Source organism: Beta vulgaris, chromosome 2, assembly GCF_026745355.1.
Source record: "Beta vulgaris subsp. vulgaris cultivar EL10 chromosome 2, EL10.2, whole genome shotgun sequence".
NCBI lineage: Eukaryota > Viridiplantae > Streptophyta > Magnoliopsida > Caryophyllales > Amaranthaceae > Beta > Beta vulgaris.
In genome coordinates, this window is record NC_079203.1 from 6678344 (window position 1) to 6695761 (window position 17418).

Genomic DNA, 17418 nt, shown 5'->3' on the forward strand with positions numbered 1-17418 from the left:
ATTCAAGATCTATATATTGAAGGAGATAATCAAGTAGTTATAAGAGTGCTGCAAGGGCATTATAATTGCCCCTGGACTATCCAAACCCTAATTGATGACATTCGACAATTGCTTCGTCATTATAGATTCTACACCATCAAGCATATTTTTCGAGAAGCTAATCGGGTAGCAGATCTTCTATCAAAAAAAGGTCATACTAGTTCCGCTGCCTCGGTCGACGTGAATATCTCTACGGCCTTTGTTAAACAAATTAGTGCTTCTAGATTCGTTAGGAGTCTCCCTTGAGAGAAGGGTGTCCTAACTTTCATTATGTACCAAAAAAAAAAATATATATATATATATATATAAAAAGATGACAATGAATAGTTCGGTAATTATTTTTTTTATTTTGGATCCAAACACCCCTAAATCCTTATTGAATCCAATATAGAACTACGATCAAATCCTAATTGGGAGTTCAGTTCAGACTGAATTGGACTTTGGATTTCAGTTGGATCTTGCTTGAACAACTTACATGTTACATATTAGAAACATGGTTCACAACCAGAGATATCCTAATCCCACAAACAACCAACCAACCTAGATAAGCCAAGCTTCCAGTCAAAGAATTCCAAGCAGACAAAACTTGGAAGTATAGGCTAAGAACCATCCAAGGACAACCCTACACATAATCATGCATGACCAAGATCTCTAGCTTCAAAAGGTGTCCTCGCGTCAATATTCACAAAAGAAATGTGTATCCCCACTCCGACTATCTCACACTGCAGTCTTAGCAGGATAGGCTTTAACCCCACCAATATATGTAGCCTCAATGGAGGCAAATGCTTCTGCCGTCAATTTCTCCCATGAGTTTGTGGATAATACAACGAAATCTGCCAATTTGCCTGGAGATAATGACCCTATATCTTTGTCGAGAAAACATGCACGAGCAGCTGAAATCGTGTGCCTGCAAGCAGGTATGATGTTTAAGAACCAGGTCATCATATATAAGTAACGCACAAGCACAACTGCACAAGGAGTAAATTTTAGCTCCAGTGAATTTCTTGCCAATGCAAATTACTAAAGATCAGAAGTCCGTAACATTACCATGTACTGCATCTTAAAAAAGAAAAGCTCAGTCTATCCCTTTTTAATCTTACACGTATACATGGCACCTAGGACGGTTATTGAGAAATCAAGTGAACACACCATAAAAGTAGTGTCACCACCAGCAAAGCTTAGCAAAAAAAATGAGATGATTTTGAGGTGGAAAACAACGGAAAGTGTATATAGGTTGTGTGTGCATATATATATATATATATATATATATATATATATATATATAAGATCACATGAGAATGTTCCTTACCTGAGAAATGAGAATGAATCTCAACCACACGATTGGTTTAGAGTTACAACACTTATTCATTAGAGTTATATCCCTCTAAAAAAATTTGAATTCAAAATTTATTTTTTTTTTTTTGAATTTTTTTTCTAAATATTTTGTTTTTGGAGTTACATCACTTTTTCATTAGAGTTACATCACTTATTATTCATAAGAGTTATAGCGTGTAAAATTCATTCTCATTTCTCATATAAGTATGCATTCTCATATGAACTCACTTATATATATATATAATATATATATATATATATATATATATATATATATATATATATATATATATATATATATATATATATATTATATATTATATATATTAAGGTATTGAGCATCCCTCTAGCAAGGGATGATAGATCTCTCACAGCAATTGGACGCTCAAGCCCACACACAGACTCACAATGGCATTTTAGAGTGATCTCCGGCATACCTAAGGGTGTTTTCAGTGTTTCATGACTTTGGGGGGGGGGGGGGGGGTTTAAGTGATTTGACTCTTGAGACCACTTGTTGTGATGGGATAATCATTCTTTCAGTCCAGCTAGGCCTATCATCGGTTGTTCCATAAGTGAAGGACCCCGCATACAACGAAGAAGCAGGACCCCTTGTTGGAGGATTGAAGGTGGGACCGCAAGTTACGAGAATGACAAGCCAAGCTAGCTTGACATACTATATCCTACATTCCTACTACTGGAAATATGTCCTCAACAGAAGATAACTCTATGCATGACGTTTCACAAACAGACCTTCAAAATCGTTTTGGTATCAAGCTTTGTGGGATTTCAGAAATTGAACAAGGTAAGTGCTATAAAGTATAAACTGATATTATGGGGGAGGGTAATTTAGGTATCATCTTAATTAGTAGCTTGGGAAATAAGCTAGGTAGTTGTACTAAGGAAATTACACTACATGTAGGGATAATTGGAGAGAGAAAAGCATGTTGAAAATTGATAGAAAATTGGGTGAGCTTTTAAGAGTTCAATGGAAGAGAACAAGCTTCTCGAAAGCTTCTAACTATCATTTTATATTGCGGTAATTTCAGTTTATAAATCAGATACTTATCTTCTTCCCTATTTTCTACTATTAACGGTGTCCAAGCTATGTTAATTCATAACAGTAAGCTCACAAGAAACATCAAAGACAGACAAAATCTGAATAAATGTCAAGACAAACTGATGAGCCTTACGCATCAAGTGCATCGTTGAGTGTGAGGCATTCAGATGAAATCCATGATGTTTCCCACGTTGGGGGAATCCTCTTCACCGCTGCCCTAATGGTGTTCAAGGGATCAATGTCTGCAACCTAAAACATCGCCAGAAAAACACAAAGATCACCACTGAGAAAAGTAACAAAAATAAAAATAATACAGGTCAAGAATTTTAGTTCTGACAGGCCAGTCAGAGCCGAAAGCTAGCAGTGAATGACTTGCTAGAAGTGACTGGAAGAGATAAGATCCACTTTCAGCTCGCTGCTTCCCCAATTTTCTTTCTGCAGAATTAGCATCGTCAAGAAGGTGCTCTGGCTGCCAAATTTTGCAAGGAGTTATGTCAGGAACAATTCTCAGTAAATAATGTGATGGAAGAGAGACAGATATATCATGGATGGACAAAGTACTTTGTCTTTTATTTCCTCTCTTCAGATAGATGTAGAAATTTAAAAAAGAAAAAGATCATGCAAGAGGCAAGGTAATTACGTAAAATAGTAATGAGAGAAATTGCAAGGAAGTATGAATGATTTCCAAGTATGAACTGAAATTAAAATTTAACCTGTACTGAAGCAACAACTCCTTGTTTACCAAATCGAGTAACATAACCAGGTACCAAATGCTGAGCATGCTCAATCTGAAATTATCAAGAACAGGAAATCATAAAGCTGATGTTTCAGTTGTGACATGCAACAATGCAAGTTAGTCAAATAATTTTTGCAGCCAGTTCACAGTTAGCAGTGAATAATATCTTACCCTAAATCTTCTGTCCCTTTTTCCATTTTTAGAAGAAACTAACTCATACATATCCAAGATTAAAGCATTCGCCTTATCACCAATAGCATGAATGGCAACCTGATATAGTCATGAAAAGCACTTATAGTGTTATCATCAAAATTTATCAGGTTCTAAGAGTAAAAACAGATAATGCAGTGTCAAGGGACCACCTGCAGCCCAGACTCGTCACAAAGTGCAGTCATGTTGGTTAGATAGTCGAGTTCCATCAATTGAAGGCCAGAGCTCTCAGGATCGTCAGCATATGGCTGTAATGGGAAAGTCATCTGCTCAACATGGCATCTTTGAGATGAACAAAGAGCATAAGGCCATGAAAATACATTTTCAAGGATGCGTACAAGTGCCTCTGCCCTAAAGACAGAAAGCTCAACCAACTAAACAAATAAAGACGACTTCTATCTTATTCAAGAGTACCCAGCTCGTTTATCATATTCACAACTTTAATCTTGTGAATTCTAGAATTGCTAAATCTGATGCCCAACACCTAAGCACTCATGAAGACCAAAATGACCAATCTCAGTATATACATAGATATTAACTTCCTTTTGCATGCTAACCTCATAAAAGAGGGCACTGTTTGAGCCCAGTGATCCATCAAAGAAAGCCTTGACACCACCAAGGTAAATCCATTGGCTAACCATACGACCTGTCTTCTGCACAAGATCCTGATTGAGCAGTATATGTAAGACCTTGACAAGCTTAAACATATAGATAAACAGAATTTCTTCTAAACAAGATTTAGAACAAACAAATAAATATAGACTTGTCAATAAGTACTTACAGACAAACGTGACCAGGTTTCAAGGGGGAAAAATAGACAAACTCTGATGATCATATTTCCAGAGGTATTTGCCCAATCATAGACATCTGCAAACATTTGTAGGAGAATAAAAAGTTATTTGAAAATTGAGCATGAGGAGAAAGTGAAAATTACTTTCTTGCTAATATACATGGTTAATTCAATGAGTAAAACATCTATTTTTAAGAAAGGAATTCCAAGATTTGCCATTTCGCTTGTACAAATTTCAATTAGTTACTTGACCGCTTGTGGCTGGACAAAAAGTTCTTTCAAGAGGAAACATAGTTTGTTTTAAGTGTTCACGATTTCACGATATCCTATGATGTTATTTCAAATAGTTTATGCTCATAACAAATATATGTTATGTGTGAATAGCATGTAGACCGTGAAAACCACTCTAGAAAGATCATATACAAGATTACTAACTTCTAACGACTTTTTTAGAACTATAGTACAGGTATGCACAATTATTATACTTCAAAACCTGTAAAATCTTGCCATGATAGCTCTGTTGAAGAACCAGGAAGATATCTTCCCATATCAACCACTGTTGTTACCCCTTTTGTCAACGCATAATTGCTGGCCCTTAATAATGCTTCCCTCCTTTCATCAAGGGTGGGTTCTGGGACACTGGGAAGAATTAACTGCCTTGCAGCATCTATCAGCAAACCGGCAGGCTCTGAACGAAGAAAGCAACAAAGGAGTAAGTGCTCTCATCAAGCTTGAAGACAACGTCAGCACCCAGAGGCCAGAGTTATATTGAGCAATTTGTGATACCATGGAAAAAGACACCAAACACAGGACCAAGTATCTCTTACAGAGATGATAGCTTTCTTGCCTTGACAATGGAAAAACTCACAAAGTAATGTTGAACAACACATTATACCCTGAAACATCACCAAAGTTAGGTAAATACCTCTTCAAAGACAATAGCTTTTTTTCCACCTTAAACGCTTTTTCTTCTTTGTTTCTCTTTTGGATGGGGGTGGGGATGGGGGTGGAGATCATAACCCTGGAAAAAGAAATCAGAACTCCACCTCCATCATCATCATCAGAAAAAAAAAGTGTTGATAACAAGTTACTTTTCAAAGACGTCAGGGAAAGCCCCAACAGCGTGAGCCTAAAGAGAAGCTGATTACACAACCTGACCCCATTATGAAACCAGTTTAAACACCTAATCTCAAAAAATATTATTATTCCTCTCCAGCCAAATAACCCAAAGTATATCCAAAAATGCAGCTTATCAGACACTTTTCATATCCTTATGCAGTTATGCCTAAGCTCGTATAATAGACCTGCAATCAAATGATCCACAGAGTAGAGCAGCCAACTAGTCCCAAAAACGACCACAAATTCTTTCACATAATTGTCATCAACTGACAGTACAGAGAAAACGACACTTCGTCATACAGCCTTGTTGGGTCTGCAAACTGCAGATTGTCATGCGCATCGAGTTTCCCGCACTCACAACTCACGCGCCTCTGCAAGATCATTAGGTAGAAATATTTTCCAAGTTGTCCAAGTAATTGTGCTATAGTCATTCTTCAGGTAAAAGGCTCTCATGCTCAGATGTGCATCCATACAGGTACCTCCCCCCTTGTAATATACTCGAAAAAATATGAATCAACATAAACCTGAAATGTACCTCCATCTGCCGTCCTGGTTAAAGTGCCACCAGGTGGATCTTTTGTTTCTCGAGTAATTCCAGCCTTCTGAAGTGCCAGTGAATTAGCCAAGCCCATATGACCATCCATTCTTGATAACCAAACCTGCAAGATAGAATAGCATAGTTATTTAAACGGCATTTAAAAAGAAAAACTGGAAAACCATGTCAAATTTGAAGGTTTGAAATTTACAGGATTTTGAGGACTGATATCATCAATCCAATTTGCCATTGGCAGTTCTCCACCCCATAAATCATTGTTCCATCCACCACCCAAAATCCAAACACCTTCTTTCTTACCTGCAATGTTTTTTAGATAAGAAACGGAAATTTAATTGATTAGCAAGAAAGAGAACGGCCACAGGACAAGGCATCTAATGAAAGAAACCTATACTAGAAAAAAAAAAAGGAATTCAAAATCAATTTAACGACCCTTGTCCAAATCACTACCGTCCTATTTCATTGTCAAATTTTCTGATACTCTAGTCCAGTTTAGTTTCCCAATAATAAAGCAGCCACATAGGTTTTGAATTCTACTAAACAAATAGCTAAGTTTGGATCTATCTTATCATGAAGATCCAGAGGTATATCATCAGCCTCCTTACAGCAAGTGTTGCACCAACCAAGCCTTAAGACAAATAACTTTTCTCAACTTAAATGGTTACTTATTGAAAAGGGTGAACGCAAAAGATGTACTGAGATTTAACAACTCCATCCATCTTCAAACTAAATCTTACATAGAGTTGTTAGCATTTCACAAAATGAAACACTGAAATAAATAACCTTTCATCAAATGGACAACCAGAAAATCTTGTCACGTGCCTGTTACAGACAAATTATGGCCTTGTTTGCAATCAATACGTCAATAGTTGACTGGTTCAATTGGCTTGTAGGCAGCTGGCAGTATTGATTGTTTATAAGCTTTCGCGGAATTAGCTGTTAGTATTGGCTGTTTATAAAGATTTTGCAGAAGCAACTGTTAGTATTCACTGTGTATAAGATGTTTGCAGAATCGGCTGCTGGTTGCTAGCTAACTATTTGCAAATTAGACAACCTTTGAGCAAAAAAGCCAAACATCAATAATAAAAAGTTACTTAAAGCACCTTTTTCATCTAGGCTCAAAATCCAGCTTTTCACCTCAATGAAAATCAAAAAACCAGACAGTGCTTGGCTGAAAAGTCAACCAAACAGCTAGCAAAAAATCATTTACCAAATAAGGCCTAAGCTTAGAAAACTATTACCACATATATGCTTGTATACAACAACAACTAAGCCTTATTCCCAAGGTGATTGGAGTCGGCTAACATGAATCGTCAACTGGAATCGTGACCAGAGGAGATGGCATCGTCAAGAGTGATAAATTTTTTTTTTTTTTTTTTTTTTTTTTTGAAAACAAGGTTTACACCAAAAAGTGTTTAGAAAAGGTTTTCAACAAAAGGTTTTAATACCAACACAATTGAGAAAAACAAATAAATGCAGTAATCAGACCCCTTACTCCACATAGATACTACCCCTCCACCCACTTTTATCCAACGTCATGCTCTCCTCAATCCCAAGTAACCTCATATCACTTTCAATTACCCTCAGCCAAGTCATCTTAGGTCTTCCCCTACCCTTTACAATTTGATTACTCCTCCACTCTTCAATTCTTCTCACCGGTGTATCTCCTAATTTCACATGACCAAACCATCTTAACCGATTCTCCCTCATCTTTTCTTCAATGGATGCAACTCCAACTTTTTCCCGGATCACTTCATTTCTTAATTGGTCCTTCCTTGTGTGGCCACACATCCACCGCAACATACGCATCTCCGCCACGTTCATCTTATGAACGTGGCATTGTTTCACCGCCCAACATTCGGTGCCATATAACAAAGCAGGCCTAATTGCAGTGCGGTAGAACTTTCCCTTCAATCTTTGGGGAATGCCGGAATCACAAAGGAATCCGGTGGCACTTTTCCACTTTAATATTTAAGAAAATTCAAATAAGGGAACCCATGCAGGAAAAGTTTAGGCACTTCTTGTAACAAAGACATTAATGTAATATGGGAAGGTTCAATAATGAGAGCTTTTGCTTGTGCCAACAATTAAAAATGTGGTTGACTTGCCACAAATCATGCTAAGTTAGTGAATGGTTTCTAACTTTCCATAAAAGTGTCATAACCTGTACTTCTCCCTTGTATAATCAATCGAATCTTCTTGGTGTCATTTTGGAGCATCATTATTAGGCAATGCATAGAAGGAGACTAGTAGCAGCAGGTTGTAGATCTACAAAGATTGTTCTTATGCAGACTATTCTTGCCTGCATGGACTACACCTGCCCACCAACAAGTTATGTTTTCATGGTTATTTTAAGATGGGATTGTGCTGATTCCCTTTGCTCACATACAATATAATCTAGTAATGGTTTTCCATCATAAAAATATTTCTATTTTGGTTCAACCATCAATATTTGACAAAAAAAACATAGCGCATAGACTCTAAAAATGGTTGATTAGACAAAAAAAAATCCACTTCCTCTATTTAACGATGATTAGGCTCCTTTCCAGTTTGGTGTATTTCAAACTGTGACCGTCCTGGTAATCCTCTATCCCTTTCTGCATCTATTTCTATTCTACTAGAAGTTCTTTCTGCTACTTCTTTGTACCACAATTCAAAATCTCTTTAAATTAGAAGGAATACTGAGACATAATGTGGCAAGATAAATTAAAAACTGCATACTTCATTTCAACCTTTTACTTGATATATTTTCAGCAAATGACTTACTTTTGACTGCTGTTTCAATCTTCATTATAAACTCTTGTTTCGTACTGACACCTTGGAGTTCCACTTGTGTCATCTGCTTAAGGTTGATGACAGATATCAAAGAGGATGGATAACTAACATTTAGTGTACAGAAGGACTTAGCAGCCTAGCAGTGATATTTCATAGAATACATGGGGTCTGACATGTGAGATTTTCTTTCTTTCGTTTTTTCTTTCTTTGAAAAGAATTGCAAGGGCTACATTACATAAAGGACAAATGTCATCCATTAACGAAAAAACAGGTCAGAACCATGAAAAAACAAGATTTCAACACTTCATATAAATGTACAAGATTCAAAAAGAAAAGAGCTTCTTGGGGATATAAGGAATGCTTGTACTTGCTATACACAATTGTTATTATTTTTCTTACAAAACAATGCTCGTCTTAAATAAGTTAATACTTGTGTTAAACAACACAATGTGGCATCACTTTGCAAAAGGTAGTCACTAAAGCTATACTACCAAGTATCTTTTCAGGAAAGCATATTTGATGGAAAAAATTTGGGTGAATATCAATCCTGAACCGAAAAATACATAGCTTCCATGCTAAAGCTGATTTCACCATGTAAGTTTAGGTGAGAATTTCAAGAATTATGCCGTTATAAGATTTTCACTTTAAGGTCAAACTTAACTGTAATGAACTGATATTAGGGGGAGGGTAATTTAGGTATTATCTCGATTAATAGCTTGGGGCATAAGCTAGGTAGGTTATTAAGGGAAATACTCTATATATAGGGGTAATAAAAAAGGGAAAGACATGCTGAAATTTGTTGAGTGTTTTTAGTGAACTTTTAAGAGTTATTTTGGGAGAGAGCAAGCCTCTCGAAAGCTTGTATTTATCTATTACTTCCTCCGTTCTTTTTTAGTTGCAACATTTGACAAATTACACTATTCATGTTCTCTTATTTGACCACATTTATTGATTTATATGTTAAACAAAATATAGTCATGTGGGGTCTTGTTTGATTCGTTTCGATGTAAGCTTTCATAATATCAAATTTTTATAATTTTTACTTGCATACAATTAGAGATAAAACGATTTGAAATTGTATATTGGCAAGCGTGAAAGTCAAAATGTTGCAACTAAATAAAAACAGAGGTAGTATATTGCTGTAATTTCAGTTTACCAAGCAAATACTCTTCTTCTTCCTAATTTTCTACCATTAATGGTGTCCAATTTATGTTAGTTCATAACATTAACCTTACCTAGCCACTCAACCCATGTGATACATTTTCATTACTTTGATGATTAAATAGCTCTTTTCCGATGACCAGACAAGTAAATATTCAATTTCAAGATCCTTGTTAAGTTGTTATACAAGATATTACATATGACAATTAATTTGAATATAATTTATAGGCAAATGTGTCAGCCAACGCCACACTTGTGCCATGAAACTTAGCCGATCAGTAGGCTGCCTCATATTCCAGCCAACCACCATTTTTGAGGGATTAGTTTCAAACAGCTTCAGCCTATGTATAAGACTGCATAGTACTCAAATATTCGATTAATCCCAACACATTGATAATCTTTTTCATGATGCTAACTTATGTTAATCCAATTTGCACAATGAAAGTGCTATTCTTGATTTTTAGCCTTTCCTTCTTTTTTTTTAAAAAAAAGAATTGGCCTTTCCTTCTTATATAAGACTATTAAAATACTTTTTTACAATACAAGCAAATCTGATTACATGCTAAGAACCTCCCTCCACCATATTAATAGGCCACATTAAAATTCTTTAGTCAAAACTCAAATCTTGTCAACTTCGGTCATTATTATCATTCCGAACAACGTAGTAGAGAGCTATAAATTAACCATTGGACTATTCTTCAAAAAAGAATCTAAAATTCATTATCACATCACAACTCTTTAGATTTGTTCATACTTTGTGTTCATGTTAGGAAATTGTCTCCGCAAAATTATTAAAAACATATATAGTTGTATCTTGTATGCATGGACTTAAAGTTCGGCTATTAAAATACAAAATGGCCGAGCAATGATGGATTTCGGAGTTGTAACGTAGAACTTTGTTACAAAACATCGCAATAAATATCAAATCCTTCTCATCCTGTTGTCTGACATCTATTATGTAAAGATGGCTCACCACGTTAGAACAATAATTTCCTTTTATGCTTGTTCATATGTCAGAACTGGCGGAGTATTTTACTAATACATTACATAGTTAACAAAACATGTTATTATATCAATCCGACTTGCGTGGACCCGGTTCACACTAAAAATAGTGTGGACCAGGCCCAGGCACGTGACCATAACACACACTATATCACTTTAACATACACTATATCATTGTAACATACACTATATCATTTTAACACACACTAAATCACTTTAACATACACTATATCACTTTAACATACACTATATCACTTTAACATACACTATATCATTGTAACATACATTATATCATTTTAACACACACTATATCACTTTAACACACACTATATCACTTTAACATACACTATATCATTATAACATACACTATATCACTTTAACATACACTATATCACTTTAACATACACTGTAACATACACTATATCATTTTAATATACACTATCATTTTAACATACACTATATCATTTTAACATATACACTATATCATTTTAATATACACTATATCATTTTAACATACACTATATCATTTTAACATACACTATATCATAAACTCACGTGATATGGATCGGGTGCACACTAATTAGTGTGCACCGGGTTCATATTAGTTTTATTGTTATTATATTATAATTAATTGTTCACAATTATATAACCCACACTTTGTGAAATATATGGTCATAAACTCATATTATGTTGAAACATATACTTCATAAACTTAGAAATTGCGAATGAGGTTAAAGCCCAGTGATGTGAATTTCTAGAAACAATTCATGCCATGTTGCCCGCAATCTGTTCCATAAATCCAATATAAGCCACTTCTGGACAAAAAAACCACTACCGTGACCTCGCTACAAAATCTAATTTCCTTAATTGTATTGTTACCTAGACTAGTATACCCATTTTCAACATCCTTTAAAAAACTTATGTGAATGTTGATGAAATACGGAGACCGAAGTAAAATGTAGCCTAAAATTTCTAACATGAAGAGTGTGTTATGTGTATGTCAATATTAAGCTGCAAGGTGGGATTGGTCGGTTATGTTCCCATCTTCTGACTCGAGACTCAGGAGTTTGAGAAGATTTGTAATTTCAGCCTTGGGTAAGGTCCTTGATAGAACATAAGCCCAAGATTTCATGTTATCTAGACTAGTTAATCCCATCCTATTGACCTTTAAGAGTCCACGTTTGGTAGTTTTGACTGTTAATTTAATAAATAAAAATTAAAGTTACAATGTAAATTTGCTCATGTTAGAGTTATATCAATATTTAAATGATATCAATTTTACTATTATAAAAGGTTATAGTAAAGTCACATCTAATAATATCAACTTTGTAATTTTAAAAGGTTATCAGTAAACCGCATCAGTAATATCAATCTTACAACTAGTGCATTTATAAACTATGAACATAATTTAGTCTCCAAGACTAGGAGTGTCAACTATGCACAAGGCTTGGACTCAAGGTTAGAGTTATATTTCCAGAATGCTCCCCCATCCAATCAAGAAAAATCCCTTTTAGCTCCTAATATATGCTACAAACATCAAACGAGAACACTTGTACATGGATTATCAATCCACATACACTATATCCACACACACACACTGCACAATGTATCACTCCTCAGGGCTGTCAATATAGAACAGCTGGAGTACAATACATAAAATATGCATAGCCAAGCCCAAAATGATACTATTATACTACCAAATAGTTGGGCTACATGCCACCTTTTTACAAATACGCTAATCAGCAACTCTTAGGGAAAAGGGGATTACAAATTTAACAAAGAGACGACATGTTTCCAATCACAAAGCTGTACGACAAAAGCAAAATTAACAGAACTGGTAAGAAGACGTTTAGTGGTAGACGAACCTGCAGTCCACCATAAAGCAAGTGCAAGTGGGAATCTATAAATCCAGGAACTACAATCTTTCCTTCTAGATTCAACTTTTCAGTTTTGCTCCCTTCTAATCCCTTCAATACAGCATCATAATAATCAATACAACTGCTGTAAGTGTAAGTATGAAAATTTGTAATTTGTGATAAGAAAATAGAAAAATGTAATAGTTATTCTTTTCTTTTTTAAGGCTGGCTTTTTGTTAATCATATTAATAAGCCAAATTTTATACCAGGAACAAGTTTATTACACTCATTGTAATGAAGAGACCTACCCGTTAGTTATAGCAATAATCACAACTCTTTCTAACTGTAAATTTACCACCTTTGGTTGTATAATAAATCATCCACTATATAGTGAATCGACGGTCTCATCATCATCAAATTTCACAAATTAAAGAGACAAAGACATCAATGGTATTAGATTAAACTACTCCAATTATAGATTCAGCCATCCAATTACAAATTTTAACAAATGTGACATATTTGGTTACCCCGCTATAATCATCAACAACACGAACCCCATAAAAACAAAGAATAAATTAACACTACCAGTCCCAACTATTAGCCGAGTTGCTTTAAAAGGTCCCAATTTTTTAATATTTTAGATGGTCAACTTTAGAGGTTCTTTCCAAAACCGCCCTTTGTCTTAAAAAAATTAAACTTTATGAAACGTATCATAATAAACCGATTTGATAGGCTAATTGAGGTAAAGGACCGTTATGGAAAGAGACTTCCAGAGTTGGGAACGTTCTAAGATAATCAAAAGTCGGGTCCTTTTAAAGCAAATCGACCATACTTATAACAAGTAGCGTCAACTATTCCTAAAAAGAACAAAGCCTATTTGGTGCACATTGCTAGCACATAGAGCATGGGTGCACATATGTACATGGATAACAAGCCAAAATGAACACATATACATGGATAACAAACCAAATGAACAAATATATGAACATATGTACATCTATGTTGGTACATGTTCATTGGTATTGGTCTTTAGGTTCATAATCAAGTACTTCATATTCATCGTGCCTATGGTTCTCATCATAGTATCATACGGACATATATATGTACTAATTTGGGTAAAAAGAAATGCAAAGAGACCCAAGGACGAAAAAGAGAGGAAACCTGAAGTGAGGAGTAGTTCCCAAGACCCAAAATCCGGCCATTTTTAATGGCCATAGAGTTAGCGACCGGAAAAGAAGGGTCGCTGGTGTAAATGAAAGCATTTGTAACTAATAAATCTGCAATTTCTGCTTCTTTGAATTTCAACCACTCTGTGTAATTAAACATTAATTATCAGTTTGTATAGTAATTATTACTCGGAAATAAAAAGTGATTAAGTATAATAGTTAGTCTAAATGATATGAATTCAGCAAAAGAGAGATAAAGAAAATGTAAAATTTACCAGAAAATGGATGAAGGAGCAATATGGAGAGAATGAACACTACAAAAGACGATACCAGGAGAACCGTGCTCATTATGCCCGGTACTCCAGTAGAATGGGAAGAGAGAGAAAGGGAGTTGCATAGGACTAGCTAATTTTTCACTCAAAAATTGATTATTTAGCCAAATATTTGAAATTTGTTGTGAAATTAGGGGTAAAAAGATGGTAATACTGCAAATTTGGAGAAAATAACGAATAATTATAGTGATTTATGAATAGTGCATACTTAGTTATAAAATAACTTTTTATGCTGTAGAGAAAAATTAGATGAGTTAGTTTTGCGTGGATTTAGTCCACAATAATGTTATTGTGGACCAAAATCAATTACATAACATAGTAATCCTTTTTTTCATATAGTAACCTTTTAAAATCTTAAGTTACACTATGTAATTACTATCTACCATAGTGATCGTTTCTTTTTTTAATATAGTCAATCTTTCTTACATTAGTTTATCATAATAAAATTTTCATTTTGTGACTTTTTTTTCACATAGTCAAACTTTACAATCTATATTTACTCATCTTTATCTCTATTTTTCTATATAGTAAATTTTTTTTTATAAATCACAATAATTAACATTAGGTTCACACTAATTTAGTGTGGACCATGTCCATATCAGTTTTTTACAAATTATATAAATTATCAGTGTGATATATCATTATTCACATATCAACGTGATTATTTAGGATAACTTGGCAAATTTGTGTTGGAAATTGATATTTTACTCTCTTGTCGTGAGTGTGAGATAACTTAAAGCAAATGTCATATTTATGCTACAAGTATTTATTGTGTTTTTACAATTTTGCAAGTCAACATTGCTCAATTATAGCCTATTGGCTTGGAGAAATAACACCGAACATTATGTTGATACTTGAGCTATGTCTTAATAATTTGTGTTACCATCCTAGGGTTATTGACTTGATAAGTTAAAGCCTTTGGAGTATTTGGAGATACGTAATTCTTTGTTTTAGAAAATAGCATGATTACCATTGGTCGTGTAAACTATAGAGCTTGACATCTACCACAGGAATGAGAACTGCTCGTACAATGGCATAAACCTTTTTCACTATTTCTTCTTTTCCTTCTTGCAAGTCTCCCTCCCGAATTTCTGTTCATGGCATCCTCCTCCTTGATGATATCTCAATCTAAACTTTGATGGATCTATCATTGGTTCCTCCACTTCAGCTGATGTTATCATCCGTAACTTTGATGGACAAGTTTTGGTAGCCCAAGCCCATCAATTTGGTCACATTTCAGCTCTTGTTGTTGAAGCCTAGAAATTGCATAATTGCCTCATCCTTGCTCAAACTCTCTATATTCATAACTTCTATGTTGAAGGAGACAAGTAGGAGGAGGAACCAATGATATATACATCCTTGCTCTAGTCCATGCATGAATTATACAAACTCTCATCACAAATCAATTCACTATTTACTCCATTGATCACATTTTTTGGACTCAATAGTATAGCAGATTATCTTTCAAAAGGGGTCACTCTATTTATGTTGCCACGGTTGATGTTGTTGTTGGAGCTGATCCTGCATGTAATTGTTTCGTTCTTCTTGATTCGTTAAGTCACTCCCTTAATACAAGGGTGTCATAACATTTTTTCTTGTAGCATAAAAAAAAAGCAGCATTCAATGTTTATGTAACTTATTTGTCAAAATTTGTGGGCATTCATCAAGCTCATAATAAGATTGTTATTGATGATTCCAACTTTCACATATCTTTTAAAAATAATCCTAACTAAAGTTCTCAATCGCTATTTTACCGCCCGTATTTACTAAAAATCACTTGTATTTTTTCCTTGAAATGCCTCCCATACCCCTCCCCTTTCACCCCACTCTTACTCCCTCACCTCTCATCCAACTTCACCTCACTCCATCTCTCGGACCTCCACAACCGCCGGACAACCACCACCGGAGCCACACTCGCGCACCACCACCACGGACAACCACCAAAGCACCACCTCGCTATCACGAACAACCACAAACGGAATGTGGTTAGTCTTTTAAATTTTTTTTCCACCAACAAGGTATGGTAACAAACTTTTTTTTCATTTCCTCCACCGAGGAAACGAAACAAAATTCCGTTTCCTCCATGGAGGAACGAAAATCAATTTCGTACGAAATGGATTTTCGTTCCTCTATGGAGAAAATGAAGATCTATTTTGTGTTCCTTGGTGGAGGATAGGAAAAAAAAAGTTCGTTATCATGGTGGAGGAAATGGAAAAACAAATTCGATGAAGGAAACCAAGCAAATTTTTCCAGCATGTTACGTACTAACAATGGGGGTGGTGGATTTTTTCAGCAAAAATAGAACAAAAACTCATGTTTTTCTGGCATTTTGTGGTAGTGGTGGTGGTGGGGTGGGTCTCACAGTGGTGTTGATGTTGCCTCTGTCGTGGTGGTGGTTCTGGTGGTGGTGTTTGCTATGGTGGTTGGGGTGAGGTGAGAGAAAGTGAGAATGAGAGTGAGAGTAGGAGAGAGAGAATGAGTAAGAGTGAGTGAGAATACATAGGGGTAGTTTAGGAAATTTTTTAAAAATATTCTTGCGTTTTTTAAAAAATACGGACAGTAAATAGTAATGCTCCTAAAGATTATTCAAGAATAATCATTCTTCTAATAATACAAACACTTATTTTTGTATGCATATCATAACCCAAAAAGGATTAAGAAGGCGATAAAAACTATAGTTTGAATTATTTCAATAAAATTTCCCCAAGAGTTCAGTTATTTTAAAATAATACAATGTTGAGAAATTTTTTGAAAAGATAAGTGAAAGTTGGAATTATTCATTTTATTTTTTATATCCAGGGTGTTTCTAGTACCCCCAAGTATTTAGAGACAACAAGCTCCCAAACTTTTTTTGTTCTTAACCCATAAGAACTCTAGTTTTCTTTGTCTGCTTAGAAGCCACCACCAACCTTTTGGTTGATAACATGCCCCTATTTTCTTGTGTATTTCTAGTTTTTTTTTTTTGTTTCATGTTCACGCTAAATTTCTATTAAGAAAGACTCAAACCTAATTCATTCGCGGAGTCTTTTTTGGATTAGAGAGTTAAACTACCCAATTGTTGAAAATGTCAACCCATATTATATATTGGGTTTTATGTCTATTCCTATGAGAGTTTGGGGATATATTTTGGTTTCACAAGGAATATTTAATTTGTTGATAAAACTTTGTATGGTTTTGCGACATATATTAATACTACATCTACAATCAATTGCATTGTATTTAGTTTCAATTGCGTTGCATTTAGTTTAATTTCAAAAATATAATAGATTGGAAGACCCCCTCGAAGG

At 34.9% G+C, this 17418-nt stretch overlaps 1 protein-coding gene across 3 annotated transcripts; it reads right to left on the bottom strand.

Moving 5' to 3' along the window:
- Nucleotides 1–319: 319 nt before the first annotated feature.
- LOC104887532 (hypothetical protein) lies at nucleotides 320–14235 on the bottom strand. 3 transcript variants are annotated; one of them, XM_010672184.4, is made up of 15 exons: nucleotides 14075–14235; nucleotides 13795–13943; nucleotides 12643–12744; nucleotides 8606–8678; nucleotides 6033–6139; nucleotides 5822–5945; nucleotides 4661–4855; nucleotides 4159–4244; nucleotides 3935–4042; nucleotides 3530–3625; nucleotides 3339–3437; nucleotides 3145–3219; nucleotides 2769–2900; nucleotides 2565–2680; nucleotides 320–946 (listed from the first exon to the last, which is right to left on the bottom strand). In XM_010672184.4, the coding sequence occupies exons 1-15, from the start codon at nucleotides 14145–14147 to the stop codon at nucleotides 757–759; spliced, it is 1725 nt and encodes a 574-aa protein (XP_010670486.1). In that variant the 5' UTR covers nucleotides 14148–14235; the 3' UTR covers nucleotides 320–756. The 3 variants fall into 3 exon arrangements, with proteins under 3 accessions (XP_010670486.1, XP_048495662.1, XP_048495663.1); XM_048639705.2 differs by lacking the exon at nucleotides 4661–4855; XM_048639706.2 differs by lacking the exons at nucleotides 3339–3437; nucleotides 3530–3625.
- Between the last annotated feature and the right edge of the window lie 3183 nt (nucleotides 14236–17418).